Source organism: Pristiophorus japonicus, chromosome 3 (assembly GCF_044704955.1).
Source record: "Pristiophorus japonicus isolate sPriJap1 chromosome 3, sPriJap1.hap1, whole genome shotgun sequence".
NCBI lineage: Eukaryota > Metazoa > Chordata > Chondrichthyes > Pristiophoridae > Pristiophorus > Pristiophorus japonicus.
In genome coordinates this window covers 22,517,439-22,536,410 of record NC_091979.1, presented here as the reverse complement: position 1 = coordinate 22,536,410, position 18,972 = coordinate 22,517,439, and the positions used below count along the sequence as shown (strand labels likewise).

At 49.0% G+C, this 18,972-nt stretch overlaps 1 protein-coding gene across 2 annotated transcripts in view; it reads right to left on the bottom strand.

Annotated features, from left to right (window-relative positions):
• The window catches only part of slc15a2 (solute carrier family 15 member 2), a 261,524-nt gene that overhangs the window by 116,636 nt on the left and 125,916 nt on the right, over positions 1-18,972 (bottom strand). For both annotated transcript variants that reach the window (XM_070875245.1, XM_070875244.1), the window contains exon 15: positions 4,009-4,090. In XM_070875245.1, the coding sequence (XP_070731346.1) occupies positions 4,009-4,090 (82 nt within the window). The remainder of the gene's footprint in view (positions 1-4,008; positions 4,091-18,972) is intronic.

Genomic DNA, 18,972 nt, shown 5'->3' with positions numbered 1-18,972 from the left:
CTTTGTGTCATCTGCAAATTTTGTGACACTGCACTCTGTCCCTCTTCTAGGTCATCTATGTATATTGTAAACAGTTGTGGTCCCAGCACCGATCCCTGTGGCACACCACTAACCACCGATTTCCAACCCAAAAAGGACCCATTTATCCCGACTCTCTGCTTTCTGTTAGCCAGCCAATTCTCTATCCATGCTAATATATTTCCTCTGACTCCGCGTACCTTTATCTTCTGCAGTAACCTTTTGTGTGGCACCTTATCGAATGCCTTTTGGAAATCTAAATACACCACATCCATCGGTACACCTCTATCCACCATGCTCGTTATATCCTCAGAGAATTCCAGTAAATTAGTTCAACATGATTTCCCCTTCATGAATCCATGTTGCGTCTGCTTGATTGCACTATTCCTTTCTAGATGTCCCGCTATTACTTCCTTAATGATAGCTTCAAGCATTTTCCCCACTACAGATGTTAAACTAACCTGCCTTTTGTCTGCCCCCTTTTTTAAACAGAGGCGTTACATTAGCTGCTTTCCAATCCGCTGGTACCTCCCCAGAGTCCAGAGAACTTTGGTAGATTATAACGAATGCATCTGTTATAACTTCCGCCATCTCTTTTAATATCCTGGGATGCATTTCATCAGGACCAGGGGACTTGTCTACCTTGAGTCCCATTAGCCTGTCCAGCACTACCCCCCTAGTGATAATGATTACCTCAAGGTCCTCCCTTCCCACATTCCCGTGACCAGCAATTTTTGGCATGGTTTTTGTGTCTTCTACTGTGAAGACCGAAGCAAAATAATTGTTTAAGGTCTCAGCCATTTCCACATTTCCCATTATTAAATCCCCCTTCTCATCTTCGAAGGAACCAACATTTACTTTAGTCACTTTTTTCCGTTTTATATATCGGTAAAAGCTTTTACTATCTGTTTTTATGTTTTGCGCAAGTTTACTTTCGTAATCTATCTTTCCTTTCTTTATTGCTTTCTTAGTCATTCTTTGCTGATGTTTAAAATTTTCCCAATCTTCTAGTTTGCCACTAACCTTGGCCACCTTATATGCATTGGTTTTTAATTTGATACTCTCCTTTGTTTCCTTGGTTATCCACAGCTGGTTCTCCCTTCTCTTGTTCATTAGAGCCAATATCGTCTCTCACAACTGCCCTGATATCATCCTTTATTAACAGAGCTACCCCACCTCCTTTCCCTTCTTGTCTATCTTTCCGAATTGTCAGATACCCCTGTATGTTTAATTCCCAGTCTTGGCCACCCTGCAACCACTTTTCTGTAATGGCCACCAAATCATACCCATTTGTAATGATTTGTGCTGTCAACTCATTTACTTTATTTCGAATGCTGCGTGCGTTTAGGTGGAGTGTTTTAATACTAGTTTTTAAACCATGATTTTTAGTTTTGACCCCTCCTGCAGCTCCTTTATATTCATACATATTGTCCCTTCCTATCACCTTCTGTTGCCTCCTGCCTTTTGCATTCTTTCTTGGGGTCCTGTTCATCTGCGCTCTCACCCACTCAAACTAGCTCAGAGCTCTCTCCTGGGTTCCGAATACTCCTCGCATTGAGACACCGAGCTTTCAGGCTTGCCTTTTTATTACATTTTGACCCTTTAGAATTTTGCTGTATAGTGGCCCTTTTTGTTTTTTCCCTTGGGTTTCTCTGCCCTCCACTTTTACTCATCTCCTTTCTGTCCTTTGCTTCTGTCTCCATTTTGTTTCCCTCTGTCTCCCTGCATTGGTTCCCATCCCCCTGCCATATTAGTTTAACTCCTCCCCAACAGCACTAGCAACCACTCCCCCTCGGACATTGGTTCCGTTCCTGCCTAGGTGCAGACCATCCGGTTTGTACTGGTCCCACCTCCCCCAGAACCGGTTCCAATGCCCCAGGAATTTGAATCCCTCCCTGCTGCACCACAGCTCAAGCCACGTATTGATCTGAGCTATCCTGCGATTCCTACTCTGACTAGCACGTGGCACTGGTAGCAATCCCGAGATTACTACTTTTGAGGTCCTACTTTTTAATTTAGCTCCTAGCTCCTTAAATTCGTCTCGTCGGACCTCATCCCTTTTTTTACCTATATCGTTGGTACCAATGTGCACCATGACAACTGACTGTTCACCCTCCCTTTTCAGAATGTCCTGCACCCGCTCCGAGACATCCTTGACCCTTGCACCAGGGAGGCAACATACCATCCTGGAGTCTCGGTTGCGGCCGCAGAAACGTCTATCTATTCCCCTTACAATTGAATCCCCTATCACTATCGCTCTCCAACTCTTTTTCCTGCCCTCCTGTGCAGCAGCGCCACCCACGGTGCCATGAACTTGGCTGCTGCTGCCCTCCCCTGATTAGTCATCCCCCTCAACAGTACTCAAAGCGGTGTATCTATTTTGCAGGGGGATGACCGCAGGGGACCCCTGCACTACCTTCCTTGCACTGCTCTTCCTGCTGGTCTTCCATTCTCTAGCTGGCTGTGGACCTTTCACCTGCGGTTAGACCAACTCGCTACACGTGCTACTCACGTCATCCTCAGCATCGTTGATGCTTCAGAGTAAATCCACCCTCAGTTCCAACTCCGCAACGCGGTCCGTCAGGAGCTGGAGGCGGATACACTTCCCTGAGTTCCCACATGGTACAGGAAGAGCAGATCACGTGACCGAGCTCTCCTGCCATGACTTAACCTTTAGATACACTTAATTTGGCGACAACACTGTTAACAGGTTACTTACTGATATAAAAAAGAAAAAGAAAAGCTACTCACCAATCACCAGCCAATCACTTACCCCTTTGGCCGTGACGTCAGCATTTCTTTCTACTTCTTTTTTGCTTTTTCTCCCGGCTGTGCCTTTTGTAGGCCTCACCCCGCACCTCGAGTTCCCGCCTCCGATCCGCCGCTGCCTCTCGCAGCTGCTGGGCCTTTATAGGCCTCACCCCGCACCTCGAGTTCCCGCCTCCGATCCGCCGCTGCCTCTCGCAGCCGCTGGGCCTTTATAGGCCTCACCCCGCACCTCGAGTTCCCGCCTCCGATCTGCCACCTCCTCTCGCAGCCGCTGGGCCTTTATAGGCATCACCCCGCACCTCGAGTTCCCGCCTCCGATCCACCGCTGCCTCTCGCAGCTGCTGGGCCTTTATAGGCCTCACCCCGCACCTCGAGCTCCCGCCTCCGATCTGCTGCCACCTCTCCCAGCCGCTGGGCCTTTTGTAGGCCTCACCCCATACCTCGAGCTCCCACCTCCGATCTGCCGCCACCTCTCCCAGCCGCTGGGCCTTTTGTAGGCCTCACCCCGTACCTCGAGCTCCCACCTCCGATCTGCCGCCACCTCTCCCAGCTGCTGGGCCCTTTGTAGGCCTCACCCCGTACCTCGAGCTCCCGCTTCCGATCTGCCGCCACCTCTCCCAGCTGCTGGGCCTTTTGTAGGCCTCACCCCGTACCTCGAGCTCCCGCTTCCGATCCGGCGCCGCCTCTCGCAGCCGCTGGGCCTTTTGTAGGCCTCACCCCGCACCTCGCGCTCCCGCCTCCGATCTCAGAGTGCCTCTCCAACCTGTGAGGCCACCCTATATACAAGTGCTCCCAAGGGATTGTGGGATCCCTTGGACTCTAGGGGATAAGCCCTCTGGTGGTTAGACATGGTAATTACAGGTTTACATACATAACAGAATCTGCTTCCACCGCCCTTTCAGCCAGCGCGTTGCAGATCATAACAACACGCTACATTAAAAAAAATGCCTCCTCATCTCCACCCCTCCCACCCGCCCCCCCCGGCCCCGCACCCCGACTCCTTTGCCAATGATCTTAAACCTGTGTGTCATCTGGTTACCGACCCTCCTGCCTGCTTCAGCCGCTGAACTTCCCCCCACTTTGTCTGGTTTGGCGGACTTGGCAGAGAGTGGCCACTCTGGGTGGAGGCTGCAAAGGGGAAAAAAAAAATCGACCCCGTCCGACAGCTCACGCTTTAGATCAGCCGCCCAGAGCGGGTCGGAGTCTACCCGTCACGCGTACCTGCACTGCGAGCTCCACGAAGGCTGCTGCTACAAACGCCAGTGCTGCCAAGATCATCCCGACCACCATCCTTCTCAGGGGCCTAAGGAGGGAGAGAGGAAAGGAGAGAAGAACATAAGAAATAGGAGCAGGAGTTGGCCATTTGGCCCCTCGAGCCTGCTCCGCCATTCAATAAGATCATGGCTGATCTGATCATGGATTCAGCTCCACTTCCCTGCCCGCTCCCCATAACCCTTGACTCCCTTATCGCTCAAAACTCTGTCTATTTCCGCCTTAAATATATTCAATGTCCCGGCTTCCACAGCTCTCTGGGGCAGGAAATTCCACAGATTTACAATCCTCTGAGAGAAGAAAGTTCTCATCTCAGTTTTAAATGGGCGGCCCCTTATGCTAAGACTATGTCCCCTAGTTTTAGTTTCCCCTATGAGTGGAAATATCCTCTCTGCATCCACCTTGTCGAGCCCCCTCATTATCTTATAAGTTTCATTAAGATCATCCTTCTGAACTCCAACCTACTCAACCCATCCTCATAAGTCAACCCTCTCATCTCCGGAATCAACCTAGTGAACCTTCCCTGAACTGCCTCCAATGCAAGTATATCCTTCTCACAGTCAACAAGCTCCCCGCTGGAGTGGATCTAAACTACAGAATCAGTGGGAACCTGTTCAACCTACGCCGTCTTCAGGCCAGACCCAAGACCACCACAACCTCTGTCGTCGAGCTACAGTACGCGGACGACGCCTGCGTCTGCGCAGATACAGAGGTTGCGCTCCAGGACATAGTCGACATACTTACTGAGGCGTACGAAAGTATGGGCCTTACGCTAAACATCCGTAAGACAAAGGTCCTCCAGCAACTTATCCGCACCGCACAACACTGCCCCCCAGTCATCAAGATCCACGGCGTGGCCCTGGACACAGTGGACCACTTCCCATATCTCGGGAGCCTCCTATCAACAAGAGCAGGCATCGACTACGAGATCCAACACCGCCTCCAGTGCGCCAGTGCAGCCTTCGGTCGCCTGAGGTAAAGAGTGTTTGAAAACCAGGCCCTCAAAACTGCCACCAAGCTCATGGTCTACAGGGCTGTAGTAATACCTGCCCTCCTATATGGCTCAGAGACATGGACCATGTACAGTAGACACCTCAAGTTGCTGAAGAAATATCACCAACGATGTCTCCGCAAGATCCTGCAAATCCCCTGGGAGGACAGGTGCACCAACATCAGTGTCCTCATTCAGGCTAACATCCCCAGCGTTGCAACAGTGACCACACTCGATCAGCCAGACACGAGACTCCCAAAGCAAGCGCTCTACTCGGAGCTCCTTCGCGGCAAACAAGCCAAAGGTGGGCAGCGGAAATGCTACAAGGACACCCTCAAAGCCTCCCTGATAAAGTGCGACATCCCCACTGACACCTGGGAGTCCCTGGCCCAAGACTGCCCTAAGTGGAGGAAGTGCATTCGGGAGGGCGCTGAGCACCTCGAGTCTCATCGCCGAGAGCATGCAGAAAACAAGCGTAGGCAGCGGAACGAGAGTGTGGCAAACTTGTCCCACCCACCCTTTCCCTCAACGGCTATCTGTCCCACCTGTGACAGAGTCTGTGGCTCTCGTATTGGACTGTTCAGCCACCAAAGGACTCACTTCAGGAGTGGAAGCAAGTCTTCCTCGATTCCAAGGGACTGCCTAAGATGATGATAATGATCCTTCCTTAAATATGGAGACCAAAACTGCACTCAGGACTCCAGGTGTGGCCTTACCAATGTCCTGTACAGTTGTAGGAGGACTTCTCTGCTTTTATACTCTATCCCCCTGTCATGTATTCAACTATCATTGTAACCCATGTATAAGCTGACCTAAGTTGTACACCTTGAGAACATTGACCACAAGGGGGTGAACTTGTGGGCGACACTCCTAACCTGGACTTTCAGGTATAAAAGGGGAAGCTCCACCCACCTTCATCACTTGAGGTCTTGGTAATAAAGGTAACTGGTCACAGAGTGACCTTCTCTCAAGTATGGGCCTAGTGTGCATTTATACTGTATAGGAAGGACATATCATTGGTGACAAGAAACTGGGATTTAAACCACGCGAGCATGGCCACTAGCAGCACAGAAGAGAGGTACTGTGTTGGTGATGATTGGGACGACTTTATTGAGAGACTACAGCAAAGTTTTGTCACTAAGGAATGGTTGGAACAGGATTCAGCCGAAAAACGCAGGGCTCATCGCCTGACGGTTTGTGGATCCAGAACGTACTCCCTGATGAAGGACCTTCTAGCGCCAGAGAAGCCGGCGGACAAGACGTTCAAAGAGCTCAGTAAGTTGATCGGGGAACACCTTAAGCCGGCGAGCAGCATACACATGGCGAGACACCGGTTTTACATGCACCGGCGGCGAGAAGGGCAAAGCGTTCCTGACTGGCGAGCCTATGTAAGTTAACAGATGCATGCAGAGCGAAGATGCTGCGAGACTTTTTTATTGAGGGCATCGGGCACGCTGGGGTTTTCAGGAAACTGATTGAGACCAAAGACTTGACCTTGGAAGCGACGGCTCTGATAGCCCAGACATTTATCTCAGGGGAGGAAGAGACCAGAATGATGTAGGACAAAAATTTTGGCTCAAATGCGGCAAACCACCAGGGAGTCAACATTGTTAATGCGGCACACAGTTCTCTAGGCAGACAAGGGCAATCGGACATACCCCAGCATGTAGTCGAACCCAAAGGGGGAATTCAACAGAGACAATGGCTAGCTGAACGGCGATTCATGCCATCGCAATGGACAATGCAGCCAGTAATGGGGCCATCAACACCTGTTAATGGTGCGCTTAAGGACAGTTACAGAGACAGTCAGAGACGATCGACTGGTAATGGACCTTTTGTTTCCAACAATGGGGCCTCCAGCTCATGCTGGAGGTGTGGAGGCAAACACACAGCCAGAGCTTGCAGGTATCAACAATATACCTGCAGAAACTGCAACGTCAGCAGTCACTTGGCGCGTATGTGCAGGAAGCCTGCAGCCAGATTGATGTACGAGGAGGACAGGCCCAATGTAAGCCCTATGAGACCAAATGAATAGTGGGGCAAATCGCTGGAAGCTGAAGTTCAGCGAGTTCATTGGAGCACATATACAGTTCATACACCAGGATGCCACCGATAATGATGAAAGTGCTCCTCAATGGCATCCCAGTATTAATGGAGCTAGACACGGGGGCCAGCCAGTCCCTGATGAGTATCAAACAGTTCCAAAGGTTGTGGGTGTCCAAGGCCAGGAAGCCAAAATTATTGCCGATTGACGCACAGCTACGGACATATACAAAGGAGATCATTCCGGTGCTAGGCAGTGCCACGGTAGTCGTGACCCACAAAGATTCGGAGAACAGGTTGCCACTCTGGATTGTCCCGGGGGACGGTCCCGCACTACTGGCGAGGAGATGGCTTGCTGTCATGAACTGGAAATGGGGCGATGTCAATGCAATTTCTTCTGTGGAGCGAGTATAATGCTCACAGGTCCTGGACAAATTTGACTCATTATTTCAACCCGGCATCGGCACTTTCATGGGGGCCAAGGTAGTGATTCAATCAACCCGGAAGCCAGGCCAGTACACCACAAGGCCAGAGTGGTGCCGTACGTGATGCTGGAAAAGATAGAATGCGAATGCGAATGCTGAGGGAAGGCATCATCTCGCCAGTCGAATTCAGTGACTAGGCGAGCCCGATCGTGCCGGTGCACAAGGCGGATGGGTCGGTCAGGATATGTGGCGATTACAAGGCCACCATCAATCGGGTGTCACTCCAAGACCAGTACCCGCTACCGAGAATGGAAGACCTCTTTGCGATGCTATCCGGTGGCAAATCTTTTTCAAAATTGGACCTGACCTCAGCTTACATGACCCAGGAGCTGGCGAGTGAGTCGAAGAAGCTGACCACCATCACGACACACAAGGGGTTGTTTGAGTACAACAGTTGTCCGTTCGGGATTCGTTCGGCTGCCGCGATCTTTCAGCGAAATATGGAAAGCCTCCTCAAGTCGATTCCAAGGACGGTGGTTTTTCAAGACGACATCCTCATCACGGGTTACGATACTGAAGAACACCTCCACAACCTGGAGGAGGTGCTACGCAGACTGGACCGGGTAGGGCTGCAACTGAAAAAGGCGAATTGCGTCTTCCTAGCTCCAGGAGTAGAATTCCTGGGGAGGAGGGTAGCAGCAGACGGGATCACACCCACTGCGTCCAAAACGGAAGCGATCCAGAGAGCACCCAGACCCCATAACACGACGGAGCTGCGTTCGTTCCTGGAGCTCCTGAACTATTTTGATAACTTTCTTCCCAAATTGAGCACGCTGTTAGAGCCGCTATACGTGCTCCTACGCAAAGGTCGCGATTGGGTCTGGGGGGACAGCCAGGAAAGGGCTTTTGAAAGAGCACGCAACTTGTTATGCTCCAATAAACTGTTAACGTTATATGACCCGTGTAAGAAACTTGTTCTAATGTGCGATGCATCGTCCTATGGGGTCGGGTGTGTGTTGCAGCATGTGAATGCCAATGGTCAGGTATAGCTGGTAGCTTATGCCTCCAGAAAGGGGCTACGTGATGTTAGAAAAGGAAGCGCTAGCATGTGTATATGCAGTAAAAAAAATGCACCAGTATCTGTTTGGTAGGAAATTTAAACTGAAGACAGATCACAAACCCGTAACGTCCCTTTTGGCCGACAACAAGGCCATAAATGCGAATGCATCAGCCCGTCTACAGAGGTAGGCACTTATGTTAGCCGCCTATGACTACACAATTCGGCACAGACCGGCACTGAAAACTGTGCCGATGCACTCAGCAGGCTCCCACTAGCCACCACTGAGGGGGCAACTGAGCATGATGCTGAGATGGTCATGCCTGTTGAAGCTTTCGAAAGCGAAGGCTCACCTGTGACAGCCCGTCAGATTAAAGTCTGGACAAATAAAGACCCGCTACTGTCTTTAGTCAAGAAATGTGTCCTGAATGGGAACTGGGCAGCCACATATGGGGCATGCCCTGAGGAATTTAAACCGTTTCATAGGCGCAAGTATGAACTCTCGATTCAGGCCGTTTGCCTACTGTGGGGAAACCGAGTAGTCATGCCCCAGAGGGGCAGAGAGGTGTTTATCAGAAAACTTCACAATGAGCACCCGGGCATTGTTTTGATGAAGGCAATTGCCAGGTCACATGTTTGGTGGCCAGGGATAGATGCAAACCTGGAACTTTGTGTTCGCAGGTGCAACACGTGTGCTCAGCTGGGCAAGGCACTCAGGGAAGCCCCCCTTAGCCCCTGGTCCTGGCCCGCCAAGCCATGGTCACGCATCCATGTGGACTATGCAGGTCCTTTCATGGGAAAAATGTATTTGGTTGCAGTAGACGCCTACTCCAAATGGATTGAGTGTGCCATTTTCAAATTCAAGCACATCCTCTGCCACGGTAGAAAGTCTACGGGCAATGTTCGCAGCCCATGGTCTACCGGATGTCTTGGTCAGCGACAATGGCCTGTGCTTCACAAGCACTGAATTCCAGGACTTCATGGCAACCATGGCAAAATGGCACCGTTCAAGCCGGCCTCAAACGGCCAGGCGGAACAAGCAGTGCAGATAATCAAACAGGGGATGCTCAGATTCCAAGGGGGTTCCCTACAAAGCCGCTTATCACGCCTCCTGTTGGCCAATAGATCCCGACCACACTCGCTCACAGGGGTTCCACCCGCAGAGCTGCTAATGAAAAGGACGCTCAAAACCAGGTTATCCCTTATACACCCTACTATGAAAGTAATTGTTGAGAGCAGGCGTCAGTCACAATGTGACTACCATGACAGGAATGTGAGGGCGCGATGTATTGATGTCAATGACCCTGTTTTTATCCTTAATTATGATGCAGGGCCCAAATGGCTCGCAGGCACTGTGATTGCCAAAGAGGGAAATAGGATTCTGGTAGTTAAACTTACCAATGGACAAATCTGCCGCAAACACGTGGATCAAACTAAAAGGAGGTTCAGCAACCCCATAGAAGAAGCAGAGGAAGAACACGACATAGAGATAACTCCACCACAGGTGACCGAACACAGGAACCAAGTGGAGGAGAGCCCAGTCACTGTGGGCAGTCCGGACAGGCCTGAGGCACCGCAAACAGCAAACACTCAGGCCAGCGCCCAACAACCGGAGCTCCAACTCAGGCGCTCTACAAGGGAGCATAAACCACCAGAGAGACTTAACCTGTGATCCCAATAAGACTTTGGGGGGGAGGTGATGTCATGTATCTTACATTATTATATATAATTGTATCCTAACATGCTATACATGACTGTAATAAGATATGACCTGTAACCACCAGCATACCTTACCACCAGGGGTGCACTTGCAAGAGACAGGTATATAAGGACAGGTCTCAGGCAAGTGCAGCATTCCAGAGCTGTGAAATAAAGGTGCAGGTCCAGAGTGACCTTGACTTCACTACATGCCTTGTGTGAATCTGTACTGAGGGGACAGGACTTTACAGTGGCGACGAGTTACGGGATTACAGAATCCACAGAATGGCGAACACCGGATCGGATGAAAAGTACAATGCGGGAGGCAATTGGGAGGACTTTATAGAAAGGCTCCAGCAAAGCTTTGTAACCAAAGACTGGTTAGGCGATGATAAGGCAGACAAGAGAAGAGCCCATCTCTTGACCAGCTGTGGCTCGAAAACATACGCTTTAATGAAGGATCTGTTGGCACCCGAGAAACCAGCAAGCAAGTCGTTTGAAGAATTGAGCACACTGGTAAGAGACCACCTGAAGCCAGCGAGCAGCCTACACATGACCAGACACAGGTTCTACAACTACAGACGCTGTGTGGGCCAGAGCATACCCGACTTCGGAGGTTGGCTAGTTTATGTGAGTTCTCCGATGAACTGAGGAGAGAAATGCTGAGAGACTTTTTCATTGAAGGAATAGGCCACGCAGGCCTATTCCGAAAGCTCATAGAGACCAAGAACCTGACCTTAGAGGCAGCAGCACTGGTTGCACAGACATTCTTGGTCAGGGAAGAAGAAACGAGGTTGATTTACAATGCAGGTACGACAACTAATAAAATATCGGAACAAGAAGTTCACAGCACTAAACAAGCTGCTACCCCCACACACAGACAAAACCGGGAGAACAGGCTCTCGACAGCAGGCAGAAGCCATCAAGGGCCACAGGAACGGCCGTTCACACCTCATCAACCCACAATGCGAGCAATCAACTACAAACTGAGAGAAGCTCAAGAGAGATCAGCCAGACGCAGCTCATTCTTTGGGAACACTTTGAACAATGGAACAGGTCTGTGCTTGAGGTGTGGGAGTGGGCACTCGTCAAGGGGATGTCAATTTCAGCAGGCTGTTTGCAGAAATTGTGAATATACAGGGCATTTGGCCCGCATACGCAAAAAAACGGCAGCTCGGCTGGTATACGAATCGGATGGGTCGGAAAGCGGACCAGAAGATGGTGGGGACAGTACCCGGAACACCGATGTACAGCGGGTCAACACGATCAATGGCCGCTGCTCCTACAACAGGACGCCTCCTATAATGATGAGGGTCCTACTCAACAGGGTATCTGTCAACATGGAGCTGGATATGGGAGCGAGTCAATCTCTCATGGGCGCTCAACAATTTGAACAACTGTGGCCGCATAAAAGAGACAGACCAAAGCTCACAAGGGTCGACACCAAACTAAGGACCTATACCAAAGAAATCGTACCAGTCCTCGGCAACGCCATGCTCTCTTGTCACACACAAAGGGACAGTGAACCGACTTCCCCTGTGGATTGACCCCGGAGACCCCCCAGCACTGCTGGGGAGAAGCTGGCTGGCAAAACTAAACTGGAAATGGGATGATGTCCATGCCATGTCATTAGAGGAACGGACCTCCTGCTCAACAGTTATAAAGCGATTTGAACATCTCTTTCAGCCAGGTGTGGGCACTTTCAAAGGGGCCAAAGTCAAAATCTACATCACACAGGATGCTAGACTGGTACATCACAAGGCCAGAGCTGTACCCTATGTGATGAGGGAAAAGATTGAACACGAACTAGACAGGCTTCTGCGGGAAGGCATTATATCACCTGTAGAATTTAGCGACTGGGCAAGTCCCATCGTCCCAGTCATGAAGCCTGATGGATCCGTACGAATCTGTGGGGACTACAAATCTATCATAAACAGAGTCTCCCTACAGGACCAGTACCCGCTGCCCAGAGTGGAGGACTTATTTGCCACATTGGCTGGAGGTAAACTTTTCTCAAAATTAGACCTCACATCCGCGTATATGACGCAAGAATTGACCGAGGAATCCAAGCTACTCACCACCATCAACACACATTGAAGCCTTTTCATGTACAATCGATGCCCATTCGGCATCAGGTCGGCAGCTGCCATATTCCAGTGCAACATGGAGGGTCTGCTCAAGTCCATCCCGGCGACGGTTGTATTTCAAGACAACATACTTATCACGGGCAGGGACACCGACTCCCATCTCCGTAATTTGGAGGAAGTACTACAGCGGTTGGATCGGGTAGGCCTACGAGTCAAGAAATCCAAATGCCTGTTTCTCGCACCCGAGGTTGAATTTTTGGGCAGAAGGATTGCTGCTGATGGAATCCGCCCAACAGAGTCCAAAACAGAAGCAATTCGCCTGGCACCCAGGCCCCGGAATGTCTCAGAACTGCGTGCCTTTCTCGGGCTACTCAATTACTTTGGGAACTTTATGCAGAACTTAAGCACGCTGCTGGAGCCTCTCCACGTGCTACTCAGGAAGGGGTGCGATTGGTTTTGGGGGGCGCCCAGGAACGCGCCTTCTGTGCCTTCAATAAGGCACGCAACCTTCTGTGTTCCAACAGTGTTTTGACTTTCTTTGATCCAGGTAAAAAGCTAGTTCTCACATGCGATGCGTCAGCATATGGGGTCGGGTGCGTTTTGCAACATGTCAATAGTGTGGGCAAATTACAACCCATAGCTTATGCCTCCAGGTCACTTTCGCGGGCGGAGCGCGGGTACGGAATGGTAGATAAGGAGGCGCTCGCATGCGTGTACGGTGTCAAAAAGATGCACCAATACCTTTTCGGGGCCAAGTTTGCGTTAGAAACTGACCACAAGCTCCTCACGTCCCTCATATCTGAGAGCAAGGCAATAAATGCCAATGCCTCGGTGCAAATTCAACGGCGGGCACTCATGCTGGCATCCTACGACTATACCATAAGGCACAGACCAGGCACAGACAACTGTGCCGACGCGCTCAGCAGGGTACCCTTGGCGACCACGGAAGGGTCTGCCGAACAGGACTGTGAGATAGTCATGGCAATCAATGCCTTTGAGTCCACAGGTTCGCCCATGACGGCTCGCTAAATCAGAGCCTGGACGGCCAGCGACCCCACGTTATCCTTAGTAAAAAGATGTGTCCTAACCGGTGACTGGGCAGAGGCTCGCGATGCCTGCCCCGAGGAATTAAAACCCTTTCACAGGCGCATGCATGAGCTATCACTACAAACAGACTGCCTGATGTGGGGTAGCTGAGTAGTCATGCCTCTGCGAGGCAGAGAGGCATTTGTCCGGGAGCTCCACCGCGAGCACCCGGGGATCGTTCTCATGAAGGCTATAGCCAGATCCCACGTTTGATGGCCTGGTATTGACGCGGACTTGGAGCTCTGCGTCCGAAGGTTCACCATTTGTGCCAAACTCAGCAATGCCCCCAGGGAGGATCCACTGAGCCCCTGGCCCTGGCCTACCAAACCGCGGTCGCGGGTGCACGTAGACTATGCGGGCCCATTCATGGGCAAAATGTTCCTCGTAGTTGTAGATGCATTTTCAAAGTGGATCGAATGCACCATTTTAAACGAGAGCACAACCTCCACCACTGTGGAGAGCCTCGCAACCATGTTTGCAACGCACGGAATCCCTGACATATTGGTCAGTGACAATGGTCCGTGCTTCACCAGCGCAGAAGTCCAAGACTTTATAATTGACCACGGCATAAATCACGTCAAGACGGCACCGTTCAAGCCGGCCTCCAACGGCCAGGCGGAGAGAGCAGTGCAAATCATTAAACAAGGCATGCTTAAAATCCAAGGTCCCACGCTGCAGGGTCCCCTGTAGCGACTGCTGCTGACATACAGATCTCGTCCGCACTCACTGACTGGGATCCCCCCCTCGCAACTGTTAATGAAAAGGACTTTAAAATCAAGGCTCTCATTAATCCTCCCAGACATGCACGAAATTGTTGAGGCAAAGCGCCGTAAGCTGACTGAGTACCATGACAGAAATTCGATGGGGAGATGGAATGAGAAAGTGTTTGTACTAAACTATGGCAGGGGTCCCAAATGGCTTGCAGGGACAGTAACGGGCAAGGAAGGAAACAGGCTACTGGTAGTACAAATGGACAATGGCAAAACCTGCCGGAGGCATGTAGACCAAGTCAAAAGCAGATTTACCAACAACACTGCGGAACCAGAGGCAGACTACAATGTGGAACTCGCACCACACCTGGTGGACAGAGGGAACAACCTGAGGAAAGGGCAATCCCAACAGACAGCCCAGGCGAGTCAATAACAATCACACCAATTGAAACAGACAGCCCAGGTGAGATACCAGCAACCACACCCAAAGAAAAACAGATACGAAGGCAAACAACTGAACCACAACTCAGACGCTCCACGCGAGAGCGTAGACCACCTGAGAGACTGAACCTATAAAGACAATAAGACCTTGGGGGAGGGTGATGTCATGTATCTTACATTATTATATATAACTGTATCCTAACATACTATACATGACTGTAATAAGATATGACCTGCAACCACCTGCATACCTTACCACCAGGGGTGCACTTGCAAGAGACAGGTATATAAGGGCAGGTCTCAGGCAAGTGCAGCATTCCAGAGCTGTGAAATAAAGGTGCAGATCCAGAGTGACCTTGACTTCACTACATGCCTCGTGTGAATCTGTACAGAGGGGACAGGACTTTACAGTGATATCATGTATTCAACTGTCATTGTAACCCATATATAAGCTGACCTAAGTTGTACACCTTGAGAACATTGACCACAAGGGGGTGAACTTGTGGGAGACACTCCTAACCTGGACTTTCAGGTATAAAAGGGGAAGCTCCACCCACCTTCATCACTTGAGGTCTTGGTAATAAAGTGACCTTCTCTCAAGTATGGGCCTAGTGTGAATTTATACTGTATAGTAAGGACATATCATCCCCCTTGCAATAAAGGCCAACATTCCATTTGCCTTCCTGATTACTTGCTGCAGCTGCATACTAACCTTTTGTGTTTCCTGCACTAGGACCCCCAGGTCTCTCTGGACTACAGCACTTTGCAATTTTTCTCCATTTAAATTATAATTTGCTTTTCTATTTTGGAGTTTAAAGGGACTCGCGGCGCAGGAAAGCCCAGCGGTTACGTGCAGTTTAAGAGCGAGCGGTTTCTCACGGGCTGGGCAGAGAAAGGTGGCCGGGGAAGTCTCGAATCTTAAGCAGTGAGCGAGGCTTCGGCGGTTGCCAATCTCGCTTCGAGCCCTTGACCACGGACAACTGAGAAAGAAAAGACTTGCATTTATATAGCGCCTTTCACCACCTCAGGACGTTCCAAAGTGCTTTACAGCCAAAGAAGTACTTTTCTGAAATGTAGTCACTGTTGTAATGCAGGAACTGTGGCAGCCCATTTGCGCAAGTTCTTTTTGAGATGATGTTACACCTCGTAACATTTGCGCTGTAAGAATAAAAGTGTTTATTAATTGATTCTGTGTATGTTTAAATGTTAAAAGTGTAGATTAATGGAAAGGCCTCTTTGTGTTGAGATAAAATGGAAGCCCACAGATTTCCAGCGTGGGCTAAGTTTTGTAAGAAACAAAATGAAAGAACCCAGAGCTGCCGCATGGGTTTTGTGTATTGGAAAACCATTTAAACTAATCAGAGATGGCTGAGCCAAACCAGACAGCCACATGTGTGAGGAGAGCCAATAAGGAGCTGCCTGGAGCCAAGATCCAATCGGGAGGCTTTCTGAGGACAATGGCCTTGAGGAATATAAAAAACACAAGCCAGGAACTTTTCTCTCTTCTCTTCTCTCTCTTGGACACATGGCACGAGACATCCCTGAAGATCAGCTAAAACAGCAAGCCTTGTGTCCAAACCAACCAACCAAAGGGACGTAATGTATATCACTCGTTATTGTAACCTCATTGTAGCTCTGTTACAACATAATTGACAACTGTTGGTAATGTGCATGTGTTGTCTTTTTAAGATAACTGATCACTGCTGCTAATGTGCATGTGTGTATGGTTTTAATAAACTGTGCCAATTGTTTTGAAAGAATCGTCTCACTGTCAAATGTAAGCCCAGAGAGATTCAGAAATCCTAGAGCACATAGCAAGTTCCCACATACAGCGAGGTGATACTGACCAGATAATCTCTTCTTTTTTTAGTGATGTTGATTGAGGGATTAAGCAAAGAGGTTCAAAATTCAAGGCTCGCCGAAAATCTGGGCATGTTTAGGCTGGGGCAAGCACACAATATACAGCAGTTCCTCGTACATCATGGGTGGCCCGTTCTGTATCCAGCTTATACCCAAAGCTATCATATTAAATAATTGTAATATTTTTACTCTTCTAAGGGTGCAGAAAAGATTTACCAGAATGGTTCCAGGGATGAGGGACTTCAGTTACGTGGATAGACTGGAGAAGCTGGGATTGTTCTCCTCAGAGCAGAGAAGGTTGAGAGGAGATTCGATAGAGGTGTTCAAAATCATGAGGGGTCTGGACAGAGTAGAGAGAGAGACACTGTTCCCATTGGTGGCAGGATTGAGAACCAGAGGATACAGATTTAAGGTGATTGGCAGAAGAACCAAAGGCGACATGAGGAAAAACTTTTTTTACGCAGTGTGTGGTTAGGATCTGGAATGCACGGCCTGAGTGGGTGGTGGAGGCAGACTCAATCGTGGCTTTCAAAAGTGAATTGGATAAGTACCTGAAGGAAAAACATTTGCAGGGCTACGGGGAAAGGGTGAGGGAGTGGAACTGGCTGAAGTGCTCCTGCAGAGAGCTGGCATGGGCTTGATGGGCCGAATGGCCTCCGTCTGTGCTGTAACTACTCTATGATTCATGCTGCTTTTTTTTTAATGAGGCATACCATCATCTCTACATGCTCAACAACAACTTGCATTTATATAGCATCTTTAATGGGATTGGGGGTAATATATTAGCATGGATTGAGGATTGGTTAACAGACAGAAAACAGAGTGTAGAAATAAACAGATTATTTTCAGGTTGGCAGGCTAGGGTGCCACAAGGATCTGTGCGTGGGACCCAGTTATTCACAATCTATATCAATGATTTGGATGAGGGGACCAAATGTAATCTATCCAAGTTTGCTGATGATACAAAGCTTAGGTGGGAATGTAAGTTGTGAGGAGGATGCAAAGAGACTTCAAGGGAATATAGACAGACTAAGTGAGCGGGCAAGAACATGGCAAATGGAATATAATGTGGAGAAATGTGAAGTTATCCACTTTGGTAGGAAAAATAGAAAAGCGGAGTATTTTTAAATGATGAGAGATAGGGAAATGTTGGTGTTCAGAGGCACCTGGGTGTCCTTGTACACCAATCACTGAAAGTTAACATGCAGCTACAGCAAGCAATTAAGAGAGCAAATGGTATGTTGGCCTTTACAAGAGGATTTAAGTATAAGAGTAAATTATATAGGGCCCTGGTGAGACCACACCTGGAGTATTGTGTACAGTTTTGGTCTCCTTACCTAAGGAAGGATATACTTGCCATTGAGGGAGTGCAACGAAAGTTCACCAGACTGATTCATGGGATGGGGGATTGTCCTATGAGGAGAGATTGAATAGACTAGGTCTATATTCTCTGGAGTTTAGAAGATGAGAGGTGATCTCATTGAAACATACAAAATTCTTACAGGATGTTTTCCCTGGCTGGGGAGTCTAGAACCAGGGGTCACAGTCTCAGAATAAGGTCATTTAGTACTGAGATGAGGAGAAGCTTCTTCACTCAAAGGGTGGTGAATCTTTGGGCTGTGGAGGCTCAGTTTTTTAATATATTCAAGGCAGAGATCGATGGATTTTTGGATATAAAGGGAATCAAGGGATATGGGGATAGTGCAGGCTCGTGGAATTGAGGTAGAAGATCAGCCATGATCTCATTGAATGGTGGAGCAGGCCTGAGGGGCCGAATGGCTTACTCCTGCTCCTATTTCTTATGTTCTCAATGTAGTAAAACGCCCTAAGGTGCTTCGCAGGAGCGTAATCAGACAAAAAATTGACACCGAGCCAAAGAAGCGGACATTAGGACAGGTGACCAAATAATATAGAATAATGGATACGTGGGAGTGAGACTGGAATCAAGTTGAGAGGTTTATAACCAATTGCAGAAGGCATGAATTCTGATGCAGTGTTGAAATCACTCTGTTACCTGTAAATAATAGACCAATTTTTTCACAGGGGCTTCGCTGGGGCTTGGTGTGGTTTTTGTTCTTGTTTGTTACATTCTTGTTGTTTGATGCTATTTGCAGGACAACGATTACAATTGGGACTTCCAAACAGCAGGGTTATGGAGAAGCAATCTGCAGTGAGCAAGCAGGAAACGTGGTATCCCTTCTAATGTCAGGGGGACCTACTGATAACAGCATTCCTTCACTTGATCTCCGAGTGCGCTTCTCATGCTCAATAAAACATAAATAAATTAACAGCATCTCTCGTTCAAAACACTTTCTCCAAGACTTTGGTGGCTCTTTCTAGTACAGGAAGTTACAAAGAACATTAAAATGTTTCTTTAATAGACATATCTATATATATATAGATATATATAGAATGAGTGTTTCTAGGGAATTTATGCAGGTACAGCAAGTAATCAGGAAGGCAAATGGAATAGAGTATAAAAGCAGAGAAGTCCTGCTACAACTGTACAGGGTAT